At 34.1% G+C, this 23,616-nt stretch overlaps 1 protein-coding gene across 3 annotated transcripts in view; it reads right to left on the bottom strand.

The window, feature by feature from the left end:
- The window catches only part of PTPRD (protein tyrosine phosphatase receptor type D), a 397,803-nt gene that overhangs the window by 154,047 nt on the left and 220,140 nt on the right, over positions 1 to 23,616 (bottom strand). For all 3 annotated transcript variants that reach the window (XM_082783775.1, XM_082783774.1, XM_082783776.1), the window contains one exon: positions 3,075 to 3,263. In XM_082783775.1, the coding sequence (XP_082639901.1) occupies positions 3,075 to 3,263 (189 nt within the window). The remainder of the gene's footprint in view (positions 1 to 3,074; positions 3,264 to 23,616) is intronic.

The following is a 23,616-nucleotide window of genomic DNA, read 5'->3' on the forward strand; positions in this document are numbered from 1 at the left end:
GCAGTGTGGTGTCACAAAACCCAAGAAAAATACAAAACAAGATTTACAAAAGAAGTAAACACTTTGGTTAGAGTATCAAAAAAAAAAACAAACAATAACACATACCACCAAGAATGAATTATTAACCTTTAATTTCCAAAGTCTGTAGATTAGAAGATCCAAAAATCCAGAGATGAGATAACTCCAAGAAATAATAAAAAGCAGTAAAGGGAAAAACAAAACAAAACAAAACAAAACATTTCTTTAAATTTTTAGGGGGGGACACATTATTTTCAACTTTACAAATTTAAAAGAAAAAAGGATTGGAGAAGAACAAAAATAAAACCTTGTGTGAAAGATAATACAAAAAGAAGATAGTCCATGTTGTCTTCTGCATGTCTGCTACTGTTCTCCAGACCATCTTGGCTTTGGTCCAGGACAAGAACAGCTAAGGAAGAAAAAAAATGATCTTTTTTTGCTCCAGGAGGACAAAAAAAAAAAAAAAAAAAAAAAAAAAAAGGAAGGAAAAACAAGAAAAAAAGAAGAAAAAGAAGAAGAAAAAGAAGAAGAAGAAGAAGAAAAAGAAAAAAGAGGGACAAATGGTACGCTGTGACTGGGCTATGGCCAGAAGACTTGGATATGCTTTCTTTGAAGCATATCACAAATCATATCAACTTTTTTTTTTTTTTTTTTTTTTTTTTTTTTTTATGAACAAACAGAAAAGGGAAAGGATAGGGGAGTGTGCAGAAAGAAAGGTCACAATATGAGAGTCACTGATCATAACCAAACAGGACAAAGGTAAAAATAAATAAGATGATGAACATTTCTGTTTTTTTTTTTTTTTTCCTTTTTTTTGAAAAAAAAAGAAAAGAAAAAAAAAAAAAACAAGACAAAGATGAGAAGGATGGAAGGACAGAAAGAATGAGTAAGATCATTCTGTGAATGTTAGTTCAGCACTCTTACCTCTTATTGGTGTACCACCTGGGTGGATAATATGAATGCAAATAAGATTAGAAAGAAGAAGCATTAGTAAGAGAAGAAGGAGGCTAGGGCTTTGGAAGAAGAATCAAATTAGATTTACAGAATTAAATAAGGTCTTAAGAGAAACTTGAATTACTATACTGTTAAAACAGGAATAAATTAGATAGTATTATAAGGTTATAAAAGCAGGTTGCATTGTACCACAAAGGGCAAAGGCTACAATTGGCCTTATTGCCATTCTCAGAGTAGTTTCTAAGTTCTTAGATGTTTGGGTTAGATAACTAGGGTTAGATATATATTGAATATGCCTCAAATACTTAAAGTAAAATTTACAATACTGTATTTATGACATAATTGAGGAAAATATTGGATATTCTATTTAAATATATATATATATATATAAAGTCTATATATATATAAAAAAAAAAAAAAGAGGACACATTGAAGGCTATTCCAAAACAAATACTTTCATATTAGGCTGGATTATGGCATTTACTGTTCTACAGCTATGTGTACATGTGTACTGTTTCTTCTAGGTGTTGCTATAACTGGTAAGACAACATTTCTGTGGAGGTGTGCGTGTGCGCCACTATAGGGACCTGGTGACTACACTGACTGTTAGTAAAATGCATGCCATGCATTTTAAGAATAATAATAGTAATCATATAATAATAATAATAATAATAATAATAATAATAATAATAATAATAATAATAATAATAATAATAATATATTCTGAATATGGAAATTAGTGGGGGTGAAGTGTGCTTCAGAACTAAGCACTTACCAATAGATTCTGGAGATTTAAATACGGAGAGAAGAAAGACAGCATAAAAATATTATTATATTCCTTATAATTTGGTACAAAGTTTTCAGTTAAAGCTTTATACACTAAATTATCTATGTCACATGTGAAAAATTAATTTTTAATTTACATTAACAGAAGGCTAATTTACACAGTTCTGCTGACAACAAGCAAAGAGTCAGTTAACAAGACGATTTAACATCACAGGACAGGTCAAAAGCTGAGAATTCTGGGAAGACACGTGATTAAACAACTTAGATTCTATAACGATATCTAGTAAAATTGCCAAAGAAAAAAGCTTATCATATCCCAATTATATTATTTAGGGATAAGCTTTAAACTTTATAAATTTAGAGGCTTTTTTTTTTTTTTTTTTAATTTAAAGAGAACAAAAGAATAAGCTAGGTAGGGTGGGAGAAGAGTGAAGAGACTACTAGGGAGGTGCAAGGGGCAAAGAGAGAGAGAGTAGCAAAAGCTGGATTCTACACCAAAAGCAGACTTCTGTAGATCCAGAAAATATAGTATTTGTAAAGCTTTAGTGTGGGCGCACACTACTGTGGCTAAATGTGTTGGAAAAATGCTCAGCCAGTAAAACAAAACAAAACAAAACAAACAAACAAAAACAAACAAAACAAAAAAAAAAGGCAAAAGAAAAAAACACAAATAAAAAAACAACCTTCAATCCACAGATTACCCAAGAATTTTTCATTTTCTCTTTTTTTTTTTTTTTTTATCTCTTATGTTTTTAAGGTATAATTGTGCATGGGAAAAAGTATTGTGTTCTATGTATTTGTGAGAGGAAAGAAGATGTGTTCAAACTGGCTAATCTTTGGTGGAGTCAAATGTGGAAAAGAGCACAAAACACATTTTAAATTTGAATTGAAGTGTCTAATGCAGGTTTTGATTTTGATGAATATAACCATTGGTACTCCTTGAAATTTCTGAATGAAGTCCAATGTTGAAATAAATTTGTTAAAAAATAAAAAGGAAAGAAGAAAGAAAGAGGAGAAAATGGATCCATCAAGTACTGCAAAAAGCAGTAAAGAAAAAAATTATCAAAAAATACAGTCACAGCAGTGAGCAATGTGGAGTAAACAGAAGCTGCAAACACATAGAGATAGACTCTAGAAAAGGCTATGACAACATCACAGACATGGACAACACACTCAGTAACATAGAGAAGAGAAGAGGAAGATAAATTATTACCTATTAAAAAAATAAAATTTAAAAAAAAAAAAGGAAGAGAAAAGAAAGAAAAGGTGAGAAAGAACAACTCTGGGCATTAGTGGAAACAGTAACAATACCTTACCTGAGCGTAACTGCTTGATGCGGCCATTGTTGTTGCTTGTGTCAACAGGTAAGAAATCTTTGAACCAAGTTATTTCTGGATCAGGATTGCCACTTGCTGCGCATAACATGGTTGCTGTACGAGTCCGTTCAACCACCTTCAGCTGTGGACCCATATCAATGGTGGGGAAACCTCGGGGAATTTGATCCTCTGCAAAAGAAATGTAACATTCAACAGATTTCTCATTCAGTAATTTAGGAGAGGCCCATCACCAGCCTGGCTAATGTGTAAGCTACCCATAACAGGCTATACAGTAGGAACTGATGCAAAAAAAGGTACTCAAGCAGTGTTTTTGGTAACTTACAGTGATCAAAATGTTGACACAGAACAGAAAGTTCATTAAAAAAGTGGCTACTTTACATAAAATGTATTAATTTGGCTTAGATACTTTATGCAGCTCATAATCATTAGATTTCTACTGTGGGACGTTCTAACACTGATATTGCTATCTTACTAGCATCCCTACTGTTTTATGTGAAATATTGAATTAGAATGCCTATCAACAACAGGAAAAAAACAATCTTCTTTACATAAGATAAATATTAAGCAAGTGTGATCATGCAGTGTACAATATGGCCATGGACTTAGGAGACTCAAGTTAAAATTCTAGCTTTTTTCACATATTACCTATGTGCTGTTGGTCTTAACATTTAATATCGCTGTACTTCAGGTGTCTACCTGTAGGATGGACCACAGTTTACTGCTAATATTGTGAGGATGAATGCACTGAAAGTTTTCAAAACACTGAGAAACTCTAGATCTTGGAATTACAAATAATATAGAATCATAGAATGATAAGGGTTGGAAGGGACCTTAAAGATCATCTTAAAAGTGGAACCTTCAAGTTCCAATCCCCCTGTCATAGGTAGGGATGCCACCCACTAGATCAGGTTGCCCAGGGCCTTGTCCAGCCTCTTCTTTATCACCTCCTGTGATGGGGCATCCACAACCTCTTTTGGCAACCACTTTTGGGAAACCACTGCCTCACTACCCTCTGTGTGAAGAATTTCCTGCTAACATCTAATCTAAATCTGACCTCTTTCAGTTTAAAAATATTCCCCCTAGTCCTATCATTATCTGCCTGAGGAAAAAGTTGCTCTCCATTTTTCTTATAGGCCCCCTTTAAGTACTGAAAGGCTGCATTGAGGTCTCCCCAGAGCTTTCCCTTCTCCAGGCTGAATATCGCCAGCTCTCTCAGACTTTTTTCATAGGAGAGGTGCTCCAGCCTCCAGATTAGCACATCTTCCATGAACATGATCAAATATCAAAGTTAAAGTAACAGGAAACTCATAGTGATCCTGAATCAATACACCTTTGTCAGTCAAAACACCCAGATATGGTCAAAAATCCTCAGCCAATCAATACTGAAATAGTAAGACATTCTAAACACAAGAGCAATTCACCTTAGGATAATACGCTCAAGCATGTAACACTGGAAGCACAGTGAGATCAGACAATTTATCATAACATAAATTAAAGCAGGTAAAACAATCTATTTGAATTACACCATCTTGGTCAACACTCCCATTAAGTCTGCAAATATATTTTTATTGCAAAATGAATGCTATTATTTCAGTTCAAAGAGGGAAAGCTAAAAAAAAATAAAAATCAAGGAAGGTGATCAATACTAACTATAAATTGAGAAAGTTAACTTAGAAGAAATAGTGCAATGTCAACTGTTTGCATGGAAACTATGCAGTCTTTTCAAACTGTTTCAGGGAATTCTTTAGACCTTTCTGAAAAGTGTATATTAAACGAGTATACCCTATAAATCTTTGTAGTTCCTGGGATCTGTTGTTACTCACAGTTTCCTTAACCACTTGCAACACAAATGCACATGGATACTGCTCTAGTATATCAAACACAATTCTTCAGTAAGTACTTAATTTGTTAAAGCTAGTTCCTCCACTGAGCAGTAATTAAGTGTTAAATGCATGACTATCCATAGGATTTTCATAAAGACAGGTATGTTTCATGACTGTTTATAAACACAAAGTATTTACTTTGAGAATAACTGACAAGATTTGACTCCTGACACAGAACAAATATTTAAATCTATTTTTATGACCCCTTCCCTTCCCTTCCCTTCCCTTCCCTTCCCTTCCCTTCCCTTCCCTTCCCTTCCCTTCCCTTCCCTTCCCTTCCCTTCCCTTCCCTTCCCTTCCCTTCCCTTCCCTTCCCTTCCCTTCCCTTCCCTTCCCTTCCCTTCCCTTCCCTTCCCTTCCCTTCCCTTCCCTTCCCTTCCCTTCCCTTCCCTTCCCTTCCCTTCCCTTCCCTTCCCTTCCCATACTGAAAACTCCAGAGTTACTTTTGGGGATACACAATTGTACAACAAAGATAATTTATCTTGAATACTAATAGGATGGAGTAGTAAAGAGCTTTCCTGTCTTATTTTTAATAAGGATAATTAAATTCCATCCATTCCTTGTATGCATAGAATCTCTTTGAATGAATGGTCTTCATTAAATTTTCATGAGAAACATCACAATGTAACGGATTCAAATAGCCAGAACTGTTATATTTTTGACAGTTGTGGCTTGTTTCCAATCTGGCTTTCAGGTATTTGGCAATAAAACCCAACATTCAACATAAAATGGGCTGTGGAAATAATGAAATTTCTAATTGGAGTGCTTATCACAGTGGTTTTAGTTTTTAAAATGATAATTGCTTTTCTTCCCCTAAGTTTATCAGTGATTTGTACAAAATTGTCTTTACATTTTGATGATAGCAAGTTTGACAAATCATCAAACACTGTACAACACAGCTGCGCATCATATTAGCGAACAGTCTCAGTCACTGTAAGAGAAAAATAAGTATTACAAATTTTTGATACATTGATAGTTCTAAACTTGTACATAACGTGAAAAGACAAATATTTTTACTACTTATTAATATGCTCATTAGGCTCGAAACCATGCTATATGCCAATATTTCATATTCATATTCAGTTCTACTGAATTAGCTTCCAATTCATCAACAATTTTAATCATACTTGACCTTCTCAAGTACTGTCAATGGTACTGTCAATCTGAGAGGCCGTTAAAGGGCAGATTTCTTTGTCCTTGTGCGTGGTGAGTGATACATGTAATACATATCTTGCTTAGGACGGCATATGCAAGACATTTAGAAATAGAGCACATTCTTTGAATTTGTTAGGTGTGTTAACAGTGTGAGCCACTATGAAACAATGCATTCAATTACTGGTGTTAAGAGAATGCCTTTACTGCTGTGCTAGTATGATTTCCAGTTGATGAAAGGCCTCTACAAAAAATAATTTTAATTGAATCTATGATCTGAACAACACAGGATAGTTATCCCATGAATCCTTAAGAGAGGATGATACAAAACTACTTGCCTTGTTTTCTATCACAGTTCTTAGAAAATATTTCAAAACTTTTTCTTTGTGTATTTAGTCTGTTCAACACTGCTCATCTGTAAACAGTCTTCTCAAGATTCCTACATTAAACTCAGCATTTGTGTAAACACTAGTTTTGATGGAGTGTAATTTTGAAAATACCTCCATTTCAAGTTAAATTATGCTCTAACAAAAAGAAGCCATATTCAACTCTAAGTTTCCAGAAACAAACAAAAACTAAAGCTCTGAACATAATTGTGGCTCAACTGTATATCACAAGCTCTGTTCTGCTCTAAACTATAATTGTTTTGTCTCATCTTCAAGGGAAAACATGTTATTGCAATCTCTTTTTATCAAATGATATAAATCTTCCAGAAGACTCTAGCAAATTCCAAAGCTATGTCTGTATGCTGTCAAGTCTACATGTATATAAAAGCAGGATCCAAAGAAGAGGACTTTATCCAAGTCTACTACATTACATTTGACTCTTCATGATAAATCTATCAATACAGCTAAAGGAAGAGAAACTGTTCCTTTAATCCAGCATTTATGACACCTTTAAATTTTGACTACTTTTCCTGTAAATAACTGCTTTCAGATCATTTCTGTGATCTACTGGAAACAAGAAAAGTGGCAGCTTACAGAAGCAAATGGGATCTTAAAGTCCTAAATTTTCTGCAGCTACCTTGCTGAATCTGTTTGACAATCAGTATTGTGATTTAATAAGAAAGGCAGAATGCTGTGAATAATTTTCTCAGATACAGAGCACTAAAGTAATGCTATGTTACGGGTATGAAGTGTACAAGTGAATTACCCAAAGAAAATTGTGCTGACATTGATTGAGGATTATGGAGTATAAAGGCAAGATAATAGCACCAGGGTCCAAGATAGTTGACATGAAAACTGGGTAATACTGGTGTTAAGTATTTTCTTCCATATAAACTATTTATATCATAGACACACCTGTGTTTCAGAATAAACACATTAACCTGTAATTTAATCTGTGTAATTTGCCTAGTTTAATCTATGTAATTTAACAAAGATGCATAGTCAAAGTATTTCACTGTGCCTTTTAAAATACACTGTCCTATGTGAAACAATTATTCTCTTTGTGGAAATGGGGGGAGGAACATTCTATTCAGAAAGAAAAAAAATAAATCTATTTAATCTATTTCAAGATTCACTGATGGCTTTGCCACTGGCAAATTTTATTCATTCTGTAGCTCACAGAATAAAAAGACACACATGGAGTATTCCCAGAATACACTATAGATACTGAAGATAAACTGCTGCAATAAAGTTTATTATTTCAAAGAACAGTGTAAATAAAGCTTTTATTTTCACTATTCCAGATGGCAGCAGCATATAATTTGCACTGTTTTGACATCATGACCATATTATTCAAAATCATTCTTCCTGCAACTGAACTGAAAGTGGGATTGAAAACAGTAAAATTAAAGAGAGTGGGGGAAAGATGAAAACCAACATTTTGCAGCAAAGCTGGTATTCTGCTCTACTAATAAAGAACTATAAAAAAAAAAAAAAAAAAAACACAAAAAAACACAATAAAATAAAAAATAATAAAAACAAAGCAGTTTCTTATTATACATAAAAGACTAAGTTAGTTTGAAAAGATATGAGGAATAAGAAAAGTGTCAATTAATAAACATTATTCCTATTGAAATATTTTACAAAGTAAACTTTGCCAAAAAACTAATTATGAACAGACAATTAATTCTTTTTTCCAGGGTTCTTTGTTCAAAGCTGTTATATACAGATGGATACTTTTATTTAGTGGTGCCGTAGGTCAGTAAAAGCGGGAAATGGCTGTGTTGTAAGAAAATACATATTAAGAATATAAGGTGGCTGCTGTGATTCATCTTACATTTCAAGCAATTATACCACAAAGGAAGAGGAATTAGGCACCGATCAGAGCCAGTCAGTAAATATTCAACAAGAGACTAGCAGTCCATACAATCCCATTATAAAACATACATTTAAAAATACATTTTAAAATATCTTCAAGATGCATGAAGCATTTTTGATGCAAAAGAAAACAAATTTGTTTAGTAGCTCTATGCAATTACTCTGCAAATTGCAAAGTAATGTCTTTATAACAAAACATAAAGACACTTAGCCTGAACTACCATTTGTATGAATGTTGAAGCAGCAATTTCACATTGCATTAAGACAGTAAGCATTCATTGTTTTTAGAATTTAGCCTTAAACAAATTCTCTGTTTTAACAGATTAGTACATTGAGTCTTTGAAATTAGATATTTTCATAATGACATGAAAAGGGAAAAGGAATTTGTACTTTCTTAAGCTCTCAAAATCTGCTAAATTAAAGTTGTGCACAGCAAGTTCTTTCCAATATGACCTGTCCCACTCATGTGAACAGGTCACCTTTAATAGTGAAATACCTGCTGACAAGAATCAACACTTGGAGAATTCTCACTTATATAAGAAAAGCAAGCTTAAGAATAAAGAGTCATTCTTACTTCTGTACTCAGGCTAATTGCCATGGCACAGCATATCATCTGAATATCATATGCCCAAATTTGTCCGTTACTGAATTTCTGGATATTAGTTATGCTTAGTGGGAATGGAAAATAGAAGAGGTCATGTCCTAAAGAAAAGCAGGGAATCCAAGAATCCCTGCCAAATGTCCCTTTTTTAACATAAGGAGAGGATTCACCCAGATTTATTGTAATGAACCAAAGGCAGAGGACGTGAAGTATTTTGAGTGCACAATATCACATATTTATGGAAAGAAACACTAAACATCTGAAACAGAGAGGATACATCCTCCCATATATTTCTATATGTAAATGTCGTAAGAATGAAACCACGCATTTTGCACTGCTGAATAAAAGGCAAGTGCACAGCAAAGGAGAGCAATATGAATTTTAATGATTACGATTTCTAATTTGAGGTCTAGTTTCCAGACATGGTTAGGATTTAGATTACATTAAATCAGGGTTAAACTGGGAGCTTGCCAAGAATAAGGATTAGGAAAACACGATTGCCCTGTCTAGTCCATTTTTTAATGTATCTGTGCCTTTTTTTATTCTTTTTTTTTCTTCTCCTTCCTTTCATTTTAAAAATGAAGGGGGAAGAACAACAGCAGTTCTATGATGACTGCCTTTGCTTTAAGTATTTTACACATTTTACATGTTATGGTGTGGGCAAGTAATAAGATCAAGAATAGCTTAATATGTACACCAAGGCTCACTTCTCATGTTAGTAGTCTAAATATATGGATGGATCCAAATTACATAAGTCATGTTTTAAATCTCTGTTTTTTTCTCCTTTCTATACATTATTATTCTATGTTAAAATATTAATAAATACAAGAGACTTTTATTAGTAATTACCTCATATTCACTCAAGTATAAAACAACAAATCATCACAATAAACACATAACAAACTAGTTTGAACTGAGAAGGGGGCACAAGCATCTTTTTCTTTCTTCACAAAAGAGGACAAGAGAGCAAAAGTGAGTGGTTTGGGAGAGGACTTGGCAGATCAGGGGGTGATATTGTCCCCTTCTGCCTCCTTTGCCCCATTTGTACTAGATGTGTGAAACCTACAGGAATGATAATACCGCCTAAGACAGTGGGATGAACTCAGCTTGTGATTGTGACCATTTCTGTTACTGATGTTACACAGCTTTCAGATATGTTGTTTCCACTATGCTATAATTTTACTGAATGGTTTTTAATGCAGCCTACATACTCTGCAATCCAAGCTGACAAACATAAATGATACTAACTGCATTAATGTCACAGCTGCAAAATTTAAGGACCTGACAATGGAACTGGAGTGGATATACCATCAGCTTTATTTAAAATTTGTTTTCACATGAAAGTAATTCTAAAATGTTACATATAAATAATACTAAGTAGTATATAGTACATATATACCACATATACTATATATATATAGTATATAAATAATAATAAATAGAAATATATAAATAGAAATAAAATATTTACTTTATGAATACTATATATAAGTAATAAATAATATATAAACACTATGTAAGTAATATTGTAATACAATAAGTAATAATAAAAATTTAGTAAGTAATATATCCTTTTGGGATTTCAGCGAAGCTTACAATACTTCTCACGTCATCCTTCTGAACAAAGTGTCCAGCATACAGCTAGAAAAATACAATGGGTTAAAAATTGGCTGACAGGTTAGGCTCCAAGACAAATGGAGCTGTATCAAGCTGGTCAATAGTGGGGTTCCCCCAGGGCTTCACTTTAGGGCCAGTTCTGCCTAATATTTTTATAAATGATCTGGATGCAGGACTTGAATTCATACTAAGTATTGTGGTTTAACCCAGGCAGCAGCTAAGCACCACACAGTCATTCACTCACCCTCCCCCTTCCCTCTCTGGGATGGGGGAGAGAAATGGGAAAGTGAAGCCTGTGGGTTGAGATAAAGACAGTTTATTAAGACAGGATAATAATAATAATAATAATAGTAATAATAATAATAACAATAATAACAATAACAATAATAATAATAATAATAATAATGATAATAATAATAATAATGTGTACAAAACAAGTGATGCACAGTGTAATTGCTCACCACCCGCTGATTGATGCCAAGCCTATCCCTGAGCAGACAGCCCCCACCCCACCGTAGCTAGCCATCCCTATATACATGTATTGTTTAGCATGACATCAGACTGAGAAAAATAAATAAATAAATAAATGTCAGAAGAGACAATGAGCACTGGAGATGTGATTGAAGATTCATGTCCCTTGAAATTCATTAAGCCTTACATTAACATTGCTGGTACAAACTATGCACAGTTTTTCTGCATCTAATGCAGCATTCCTTTCATTAGTCAGAAGAAGTTTAAAACAGTCATAACACTTATATGAACAAGTTTAAAACAGTCATAACACTTATATGACTACAAGTGAAAGGTGATTGTAATGGTGTCAATGAGTATTACTACTAGATAAAGTAATTTCCTATTTGGTTTGGTTTTGTTTTCAAATCTTTCTACCCTATGAACACATGCATTGTAACTATGGAAATCCTAGATGAAAGAAGAAAAATATAGGAGAATAAGGCAATATGCTTTACAATTTCTTTCTAGTATTTGCAGAGAGAAGCCCAAATGCTGGCGATAATACAATGTGTGGAACCTTTGAACCTACATGAATGGAGGACACAAAATAAGTTCTTGTATGGGCAGATGGTGAAGTCTTTTCCCAGTGGCCTGGCCGTGGAGGGAATGGGTGTACTCTAGATCTCATTCCCCATATTTCTGAATATGAGGGAGGAGTCCCTCATCTTTCTTGCCCATCTATTAAAATATTCCCTTGCTCTCACATATACTGAGGGGATCCACTAATGCGGAAGAACTGGCGCGTGCACACACACACACACACACACACAAAAGATATGGATTTTATTTTATTTTATTTTTTGGCTTCATGTGATTTTCACCACTGAAGTCAAAATAGTACAGAGGAAGTGTCAAGAAAAGGAAGTGAAAGGTATATTTTTCTTCTGAGGGAAACAAATTAATTTACTTCCATTCCAGAAGAAAACAGAAGAGCTTTCTGTGTAGAGGACACACACTGCTTAAAAACTAGCTTCCTCACAATTCTGTGTCCAGGTTATCATTACTACTGCCTGATAAATATCCTTTAATGAGCATGGAGTTACTTAGAAATACAATACATTACACCTTCACTTAGTAATATATATGTGGCTTACAACATATAAATGATAACATTAAAATAAATAAACAAAAAAACATTGATTATTTCTAAAACCTATGAAAGCTAACATTTCTAAGGTTTTCTTCTCAAAAAGACAAAGATACGCTATGTCACAAACACTTTTTCTGAGGATTATTTTGCTACCCTAAAAATATCAGAGACTTCTTCTACATGAAATACTGCTGCTGCCAGAAATTGAAATGGGACTAGTCTAGGATTTAACATGTTTTGCATTTAATAGGAAGTACTGCTTTCAAAGCTGACAATGTCTGTACCATGAGTCATTGTGTGAAAGAAAACTCAATATCCACTCATGCATCCTAGGATGACAGAAGTCTGTCTCTGAAGCAGGAACAGAGCACTTGGTGATCCAAGGCAGTGCTCTTTCTGATCTGTTCAGAACTAGCATTTGTGTTCTTCCAAAGCATTTTTCACAATACCACATGGCTTTTAAAGACCTATTGTGAACCATTGTGAACCAAGCTCAAGCAGGTTTTCTGGAAGACTGAAAGAGAGAGTATTTTAAAGATGATGTATTTTAAAGATGATACTTTCACATTTGTCTGGCAATAGCAGCTAATATTTCTCATGGAACAGTAAATCAGGAATGACTTGGGGATTCATTCACAGGATGTTGAACATAGAACAAAACAGGACTCACTCAGCTTTGCTACAACTCTTGCTGCAATTTAGTCAACAAATTGTACCACAAATTATATTGTCAGTAATCTGAACTGAGATTTTGTTATTAAAAAAAAAAAAAAAAAAGTTTTTTAATAGAACTGTTTTATAGCCTGAGCTCAAGAATAACACACGTAATCCCATCATAGTCATCTTAAATAGTCATGAAATCCAATGTTACCTCTAAAAAATACAATGACATCAAATCCTGTGACAGGCAGCATAAAATGAAATTTATTATAATCTAGTCAGACTGAATACTTCCAAATTATACATGAAAACTCTCTTCAGCAATATTTGTGAGCATTTACTTACTAAATATTAAATTGCTTTTATGTATAGTACATGTAACCATTTTTCATTTTTCTTTCAATAAAATTTTCTCACCAACTTTTATCTAGCTGATCAAAGATGAACCTAAAAATGCGCTGTCTACCAAAAAAAAAAAAAAAAAAAAAAAAGGAAAAAAAAAAAAGTGGAGAGGTGGTGGTATTTATTTTACTTTATTTTTTATGAAATAAATTTATACAAATGAAAAAAGTCCTTTGTTAACACAGGTACAGTAGTGAATCAATTCCAGTAGAATAAAATGGACTGAATCATAAACTGAAAGAATTAGATACTCTGTGTAGCTGGAAGTTATGGGCCCAAATGCATGCTGAGATAATGTTCAAGCAGATCAATGTGGTGGCTGGAAGGCTAGGAGTAACATGCAGGGCTAAGAAAAATGAAGTAAAAATATGCAAAGGAATAGAAAGTTTTCATGTTATGAAAATTATTTATTTGCAAAGTCATCACAAACTGTTCTGTTAATGAAATTAATGAAGTAAAACAGCTATAGAGAGCCAGTTCCTGCCTTTAAACAGACAGTCTGAGAGACTAAGCTTAGCATAGCAATGTATGTGTTGAGGATATAAGAAACAGTGTAAGCACAAGAAGCTCTGCATATGGTAAATTATATAAGTAAGATGCAGATGAATAAAAAACAAGAAGAATACATATATAGGAATCTGAGAGACACTATTCCACATAAGCAACACAGTTGACTGAGAGTACCAAGGTTGTGTCTGAGCTCAACAATGCAACTGTTTTTCCTTGAATTTATTAGCAATAACAAGGGTCATCTGCTATATAACCAAATACAAAACTCATTTATTTTATAGAAAAGGGATCAAAATAATTTCCCTGTAGAATGGAGAGGTAGTCAGGAAGATTACTACATGCACTCTTTTGAAGTATTTGGGAGTAGGTCAGATATTATAGTAACTGAGAAAATTTCTGCAGCTAGATTAATATATAGCATATAGTCTTAATTTAAGACTACACAATAGCATTTTGGTATATTGTACTTTGGGAAGACTGTAAAAATCAATCTTTACATTCTTCCGCTTTTAATTAATTAATTAACCATATTCAGGTATATTATTTAAATAACTGTGATGACATAATCTGCTCTGAGTATTACCTTACCTTGAAACATATTAGGGATTATAAAAAGTGGGTTTGGTTGCTTTTGAATTTCAGGTAATTTATCTCATTTGGCAAATGGGGAAAACTTCTTTCTAATATGTAGTTTACATATATTTTTTTCTGTATGTGTATGTGTTCTTGCTTTATGTACTGCACTCCTAGAAAAAAAAAAAAAAAAAAAAAAAAAAGTCTGTCTGAACTGTTTTTCCTGATGTATTAAAATGATTCTTAAAAAAACAAGGCGGGGTGGAGGGGGAGGAAGCAATGTTTAGTATGATGCATCTAAGCCTGCATGGAGGTCATGTAATAAACAGGACCATAAACACTCTTATCTCCATAGCTCCACCTTACCATCATAATTCCCTTTAGAAAACCACAAATAAGCTCCCCTGGAAGAGAACCACCAAAACCTTTAACAAAACCATTTTCTTAAGTTTGGGCTTCAAAAATCTTTATGCTTCTACAAAGCAAAAGACTATTCTTTCTTTAGTTTTCAATTTTTGTAAGCCATTAGGCCAAAATTTTCCAAGATACATACTCGAGTTTACTATATAATGTAATATTTTTGTATTTAGTAGCTAGGTTTGCATAATTGTCAGTATCATTGAAATCATGGCTGAAGGAACAGTTCTGCAAAATTCTTGCCTAAACATGAGGGGAATCTTCTCCTGCACCAGAGTGTCTGAAGCTTTTAGAAACTATCAGCAAGTACCCAGCAAATTCCCATATCTCTGTTGTTGACTGTGATCGTCCTTACCACCTCATTATGACACCCCCTAGCCTCTAATATGATCTTTATGTCCTGTAGCCCTTCTCAAGTGACAATCTCCAGTAGTGGTTGTAATGGATATGTCTAGTTGTGATGGCTGCATCTGGATCAAAGCGGATTCAGGGGAGACGGACTGGGCTCCCCCAAGGGCTAATTTAAGCAAGGCACCCACCTACCCACCGTGCTGGTATATGTGCAACTCAAGCCAAATTTGGAAGAAATTAACATCTGCAGTTGACATTCAAATATGACTATAAGTCAATCACTTTACCCATAAATAGTAAGCAGCCCAAGAGCCCTTAGAGGTCTCCTGCCTGGTAGTGGGCTGCATGGCAGGATCTTCCCTTGGTTAGGGACTCTTCTTGAGGTTACACCTGCTGCATGGATCCCTTACTCTTCAATGTTGAGAAATTCCTTGCCACAGCAGATCCTCACTGAGTGACTAATAGCTTGCTTAACTTTGTAAGCTTCACTTAGATTATTACTGAAATTAATTGTGCACATATAATCCTTTAGATACAACTTCTGGCCAAGTCTGGGACTAGGATTGGATCCAGCCACACCTAGGATCCTCTAAGGAGGAGATCAGATAGCAGGGAGGTCCTCTCTGAACCTTGTGACTCAACAAGAGGGTATCCCCTGTGCATCTCATTTAGCCTTTCTTCTACACAGTAAATAGCCTAGTGTCATCACTGGATCTTGAAGTCATGTAAGCTTTGATAAATCACTACTTTATATCAATAAAACATATTGCTGCTTCTCTCTTCTAAATAAAATGCATATCAATTCCATCTGTGACACTCATACAGTAAGTAGGATAGCATGAACTACTGATGATAGCTTAGATCTTCAAAAAAAAAAAAAAATGGTTTTGCAGACTTCTCTCCTACTGGAGTCTCAAACAAATGACAGCAAGCACACCTAGGTGTTTCTATCAGTTTTAAATAAACTTACATAGACCATCTTTCTCACTACTAAATCTCCGAAAAAAAAAATAAAAAAATCTTGACCACCAGATGTAGTATATTTAAGATATTTCACACATAAATTTAGGTACAAATTCTGTACTTCCAGAAAACTGCATAAAATTTCCTTAGAAAATTTCTGACATTAGTCTCTGAAAAGCAAAAACGCATCCAAATATCAAATTCAAAGTAACTTGTGTAAATTCTGTGATTTTTTCTGAGTACCTAGAATTAGCTACAGAAGCTTTCAGAGATATCATTGTCTTTCTTTTTAACGAATGTAACAGCAAACATTTTAATACATATTATTTAAGTAATATGATTTTGAAAAGAATCAGGCTTTTCCATTATAGTGAAAAAGGGGTACAATTAGAGATTGGTACAGCTCAAAATAATTAGAGAAGATTTTTCAAATATCATAATGAACTGCCTTGCTTTTGTTTTCATTATTTAATTTGATTGTATGAAAGACAGGAAAAGCATTCATGTTGTACACTTGAGTCCAAAAAGCACCTGCTCCAAAACATTTTAGATAATGTGATAAAATCAATGCACATTAAAATAAGAACTTTCAACCTCAGTTTTGCATCATCCTGTAAGATTGATACAGTGAGATTGCCTAACTGTTGAAATTGTGAAAAAAAATATTGATCAAGTGATCATAAAACCAGGCAGTCTGTATCAAATAATCACATTCAGAAAATTATTTCTTGATTGGCTGCCCATGGCTTGCTTTATTTATTTATTTATTTATTTATTTATTTATTTATTTATTTATTTATTTATTTTTATGACATGATTTATCTTAAAGAAAATGAGTAGTCTCACCAAGAAAAATCACTGTAATTGAACTACTTATATACTCATTCATGTTCCTGAAATGTCATATTTTCTCTATTTATTGCTTTTTTTTTTTTTTTTTTTTTTTTTTAATGGGCTGTTTTATATAGTGCTTTTCTTCTGCTACATAAATGAATCAGATCACTCACAAACCTCCTTCCCCCCAAAAAATGTTATGTGCAATATCCATATCAATATCATGGGTATCAGTGAGATTAACTTGCATTTATATGCTGTCTTGCTATCTGCCTGAAGATTCATAAAACACTGTTTAGATGTTATGGTGAATACTACAAAAATTTTGACATACATCATCAAGAACACTTAATTTCATTGTGCTATTTGGGCTAGCTCTCATCCTAAACAGATACAGCACTGCAGAGAAGTAAATGATTACTTTCTAATGTCACAGGTAGAACATGAAAGTCATTTAATGCATATTCATAACACTAAGCATCAACTTTCTTAGAGCTTGAACAGGTAGCTGCTTTATTCAGGCAACAATGAAAAACAGTTACTGCAAGACTAACATGAAAGAACCAAAGTTAATTTTCGAGTTGATGTTTAGGCTGTGCAGACAGACTAGCATGCATACACATAAATTCTGATTAGAATTATCATGGAATTTTATCAACCCTCATGGTTAATAACTCTCCTTCACAAATGGCACCAAGTTTCTAGCACGTATCAGAGAATTATAAAATCATTAAGTTTGGAAAAGACCAACAGGATCATCTGGTCCAACCACCCTGCTACCACCAATATAAACCGTCTCTAATTACCATGACCAAGCTTTCCCTGAACACCGCCAGGGACAGCGACTCCACCACCTCCCTGGGCAACCCATTCCAATGTCTGACTACTCCTTCTGAGAAGAAATGTCTCCTATTTCCAACTTGAACCTTTCCTGGTGCAACTTGAGTCCATTCTCTCTTGTCCTATTGCTAGTTATTTGCAAGAAGAGGCTGACCCCCAGCTCTCCACACCTTCCTTTCAGGTAGTTGTAGAGAGCAGTAAGGTTTCCCCGAGCATTCTCTTCTCCAGACTAAGCAACCCCAGTGCCCTCAGCCAATCCGCACAGGACTTGTGTTCCAGGCCCTTCACCAGCTTCATAGACCTTTTCTGAACACTTTCCAGGGCCTTGATTTCCTTCTTGTAGTGAGGAGCCCAAAACTGAACACAGTACTTGAGGTGTGGCCTCACCAGAGCTGAGTATGGCAGGGGGTTGATCACCTGGTCCTGCCGGCTACACTATTCCTGATACAAGCCAGGATGCTGTTGGCCTTCTTGGCCACCTGGGCACACTGCTGGCTCATGTTCGTTTGAGCATCAGTCATCACCCTCAGATCCCTTTCCTCGGCACAGATTTCCAGCCTCTCTGCTCCGAGCCTGTAGCATTGCATGGGGTTGTTTTTACCAAAGTGCAGGGTCCGGAACTTAGCTATGTTGAACCTTATCCCATTGGCCTCTGCCCATTGACCCATACTGTACATGTCCTTCTGCAGGGCCTTCCAACCTTCCAGCAGATAGAGACTTCCCCCCCAGCTTGGTGTCATCTGCAGACTTACTGAGGGTCCACTCAAATACTCAGATAGATATCTATGTATTTGTTTTATCTTAATCAGAAGATTAGCACCTAGTATCACCATTTCCTTTAGGAGCTATGTGTTAGTTGGTCTAACTTTGTTATTAAGAGATTGTAAGATCAAAACTTCACAGCTGGATATTGTAGGGAACTAAGCAAACAAATACTTTCTCAGTGAGTATGAGATGTTAGTTTAATAATTATGAGAACAAAACACGTACTGTTTCTATTCTTCTTGTGATGTGCACATAATTAAGGAGTTGGAGAAGTGCATCAAAAAATAGATATTGTAAAACCTAGAATTCATTTTTAATACATGAAAACAGTATAACACCTGCTTCTAAGAACCCCTTACACAACTTACATGTATATGCTCTAAAAATTGAATAGTACCTGTATTGATACTATTAATTATGTTAAAATTAAAATATTTGAACACTTCATATGAGTTTTAATGTTCTATAAATTGAATAGCACCTTTATCAATGCTATTAATTGTGTTAAAACTAAAGCATTCATTTTTTACTGATTTTATTTTACTATGTTAGTGTTCTCAGTGATTTCTGGTGTTCCGTCTGTACGTGAATTTATTTTCTTATAGTAAATTTCTGTTTTACCTTTCCATATTTTTCTCTATAGTAGTGTAACCAGTTATTTATGATAGAAGCCTTTTTCTATAAGACTCTTAGAAGAGACTTATTTGAGTTTTATGCTGTGGTCTTCTTCATATTTTTACTCTGGAGATAACTATCTTTTTAGAACCTGTTTTCCTTTTTTTCTTTTCCTTATTTTATTTTATTTTGTTTTGTTTTGTTTTGTTTTGTTTTGTTTTGTTTTATTTCATTGCTTTCAGTAGAGGAATCCTTCCATCAGTGTTTGGTCTTCTGTTCAAACCTGCCTCCCCAGAGAGTTATAAATACTTGTCAATCTCCCAAAAGCAAAGATGAGAATTTTAAGTACTTCCTTTGTTTTAGCTGCAAAGTTAACTCTTTTTCTCTCTCACATTGGTAAGAAACAATTTCTCTTGAACTTGCTGTTGCTTTCATTTTTTGGTTATTTGCCTAGAACCTTGGAGGCTCCAAGGCTTTTTAGCTACTGAGGACTACTCTGCCAGTGCAGTACACTTTCTACTCAAATGTATGGTGCTGATGTATACTTTCTGTTAGTGTGTTGAGGTGAAAGCTTTGCTGCTAGTATATGCACTGTTTGTGCTTAGCACCAGAAGAAATTAAGACTCAACAAAGATTTTACTGAAGGTTATGAAGTTCTGGTGAGGATGGATCCCTTTATTCCCAAGACAACAGCTTTCTCAGTTTCATTGTTGCTTTAACTATGATAGCCCAACTCTCTATTTACAGCACTGAATTTGGTGGCACCATTACCATCTCTAAGTGTGACAATTCACTTTTCCATTTCTTAGCCTATTTGTGGCATGAAGATAATGAAGCTCCTACCTCTGAAGATGGTTAGAAATTGTATGGGTGCACACTGAATTGTAAGAGGTAGGTACACAGAATAATTACAACACCACCTATGCTTTCTGCCTTTCTAAAAAATGTTCTTCATGTGGGACAGCTATGTTCTCTCACTATTTGGTAGGAAAAAAAATAAATAATAATGGTGTGTGCCAGCTCACCACAATATATAAGTTAAAGGACTGTGAATAGAACTCTTAGAAGAATTGGAAACATGCACTTCCAAGTGAAGTACTGACAAAGATTCAACATCTGCAATATGACTACACATGTGAGATACCTGCAGTCAAACTCAAACCAACCTAATGATTACATCTGGATGCAAATGCAAAAATTTAAACACGATGAAGACATATATGGCACTTAAAAACCAAACCAAACAAAACCAACCAAACAAACAAAACCAAAAATAACAAAAAACCTTAGTTTTGTTTCTGAGCAGTGAATGTAATATGAGAACAATAACTTTCACAGATGTTGTCATGCTATGATTCCCAAATTGAATGAAAACATATTTTCGTGTGTTTTTTTTTTCCACTTTTTTTTTTTTTTAATCTAGCTAGTAATAGAAAATTATGAACAAGTGCTGCATTCTCTTTCTCTTGTATACAAATGTATACTAAATGCTAGACAGTGACACCTCATTTCAGTGATCTTAATGAAGAACTTTGTAAATGATCATCAGATAGCCACAAAATGAAAACATATATATATATATATATATATATATATATATATATATATATTCCGAAGTCACATTCCAGGATTTCTAGAATTATTTCTTAACATGCTTCATGTTCACCCTAAATTAGTGTTATATATTGGGGGAAACGCTGTTTTTGATATATTCAGGCACAGACTACTGTTTGTGAACTTGAAACTCAGAAATTACAAGAACACAGAAATTGATATATAAACCTATAGAATCATATAGAAGATTAGTGTTACTAATCACCTTAAATCAGAACATTATAGATAATACATTTCATTTATTTCTTTATTTATCATCTCCACAGAGCAAAAAATCCTTCTAGAAACAGTATTAGAGATTTTCAAAAATATTCAGAAAATAAAAAAATGTATCCTAGAAGCAGCTAACTATACTTTGGGCTGACTTCTGAAAGTCAGTATGTCAGTACTGTTTTAATGAAGAAAAAACTGAAAGATTGATGACCAATTTAACAGTCTGTAGAGAAACTACATACTAGAAAGGATGGGGTTCTCTATCCAGCACTTAGTACACCCAATCACATAAACAAATCAGCTTCATGTAGACTGCTGTTGAGTTTAAAGTAAGGAAAAAGGACTGGATGATGGAAAAAAATTGACAGTTTCCCCGACTGGATTTTGGGAAAAAAATATTCAGATTGGATAAAATGAACTTCTCATTAGCATGGCAGATGTTAGCCAAGGATATCTGCTTCTGTATTTTGTACTCTGGCTAGGCAGAATTTCCAAGGAGTCCTGTAGACTTCTATCCTGGACTGGTTTAAAGACCAACATCTATGAAAAAATAACCCTTTAATAAGCAAATGGCCAGGAATGAATCAAACCGTGAGATAAATTTAAAAACACATTGGGCAATGCTGCAAAACAAAATCTGAATTCATATCAAAAGACAATTCATGCACTAAGAAACGCTTTCAGAATCTATCAAATAGCTCTGTAGTTCATTTTCACAGCCAGCTGGTCTATCACAAGGAAAAACAAAACAAAACAAAACAAAACAACAACAACAAAATCATATTCTCTGCTTAATTATTGCTCATACATGTGAAATAAATGTGTTCTATCTAAGCTTTTCACTCAAATTACCACTCAATACCTCTCAACAGTAATCTCATTCAAAACATCGATAGAATCAGGGCTGAAGCATCTCAATTTTTCCCAAGATATGGAAACCGACCTCTAAAGGCATTGCAATTGAAAAATAAGAACTCTTGAATTTCTCAGTGAAGAAATTTCCCTGTGAGATACAAGAGTTCAAGTAGTTCATCTGGTTTAAAATCCTCAACATTTCTTGCCAATTAACTCAATTTGACATAACACTAAAAATCTGGATTTTTTTTTCCCCCAGATATCTTAGAAAACGTTACTGTAACTCACATCACCAAATTAACTATAGGCTTTGTGACAGACATTATTGGGGTAACCCTACCTCCAGTTGGTAACAGGCAACAGAATCTGTTGATCCCATTTACCTCGTGGTTTGTCTACACTAATGACTCTTTTGTTTCCTGCTAGGTTAAGGAAAGACACTTCTCCTGGGGAAGGATGTGGACTGTCCAAGACTGACTTTGAAAAATATTTCAACAGCTCAATTTTTTTTGGGTAAGTGTAACACATTGCTATATTCTCCAGAATATCTCATTCTTACTTTGGAAGATATTTAATTAAACATGTTCTGAACTAAGGTTCTAATGCCTTTAAAGGTCAGTTTTCATCTTCAGTTTTAATGCCAAAGGTCATATTTTTGATGGTAATTTGTGTCAATATGTGCTTTTTCTCTCCACACAAATCAATATAATAAAACATCCCAAGCAAGCACCTCCAGCAAATAGAGTGCTTCTCCATACGCTGAAAAAAAAAGGAAAACAAAAAGAATCCAACCAAACCAAACCCTATATGGACTTGGAAAACAATTATAATGTTATTGAGAACAATCGTTTTCAGCATAGTAACACAGGAATACAGCATATTCATTACAACTTCTGTGCAGTGATCAGACTGCACAGAGTGCACAATCATAGATCAGCACATTTAGCTCCTTGATCATATCTTTATCAGGAACTTCTTTTTGTCTCTAATTACTGATATTATTCTTCCCCTGTAGATTCTTTATCAGGCTTTGTGAATTTAATCAGTATCACTGCATTCCCCTGTAATTACATTTGAGCACATTCTGATTTTAACCTTACTATGGTTCAAACTGATATCACAAGAGCTGATCCTGAATTTTAAGCTTGAAATTTCTATAAAATCTAACAGTATACCATATTTTACAATCAACTTCTATAAGAGATCGTGATTCATACAGATTCACAGCCTGAGGTTCTCTGGCTACACTGAAAGGCAAAATGCAGAGAAAAGGGGTGTTTCAAGTTGAAGACTCCTATTAAATTAGAATGCCTTGTCAATGACAATGAAAATAAAAAAAAATATTATTCATATTCCAAACATGTAAAGGCACTTCATCTCTACACATGTTGACCATATACTTAGATAGACATGTAAAAGGTTCTATAAACCGATTTTCATATGTGAGATTTTTAATTACTTGGCTGCATTTTTTTTAGTGAGTAGGTGAAAGAGATTTTCTGTCTGTAACTTTTGAAAAGGAGATAATACAGTGACAGCTGTTCTGAAAATATACAGAAGGAATACAGCAGGGTTCCTCCAAAACCACGGGTGACCTGAAAAAAAAAATCTGTCAGGACTAATTTGTTTTTCTCTACAAGAAGCTACATGACAAAAAAAAAAAAAAAAAAAAAAAATCTTCACATGCATTATCATCTTCAAATACTCATTTAAAACAGTGGTGAAAGAAGTCAGACAAATGTTCATAGTGGACTTTCTAAACTAAAAAACATCATGGCACAAAGTGTAT

This window comes from Aythya marila (genome assembly GCF_965140915.1).
Source record: "Aythya marila genome assembly, chromosome: Z".
NCBI classification, from domain to species: domain Eukaryota; kingdom Metazoa; phylum Chordata; class Aves; order Anseriformes; family Anatidae; genus Aythya; species Aythya marila.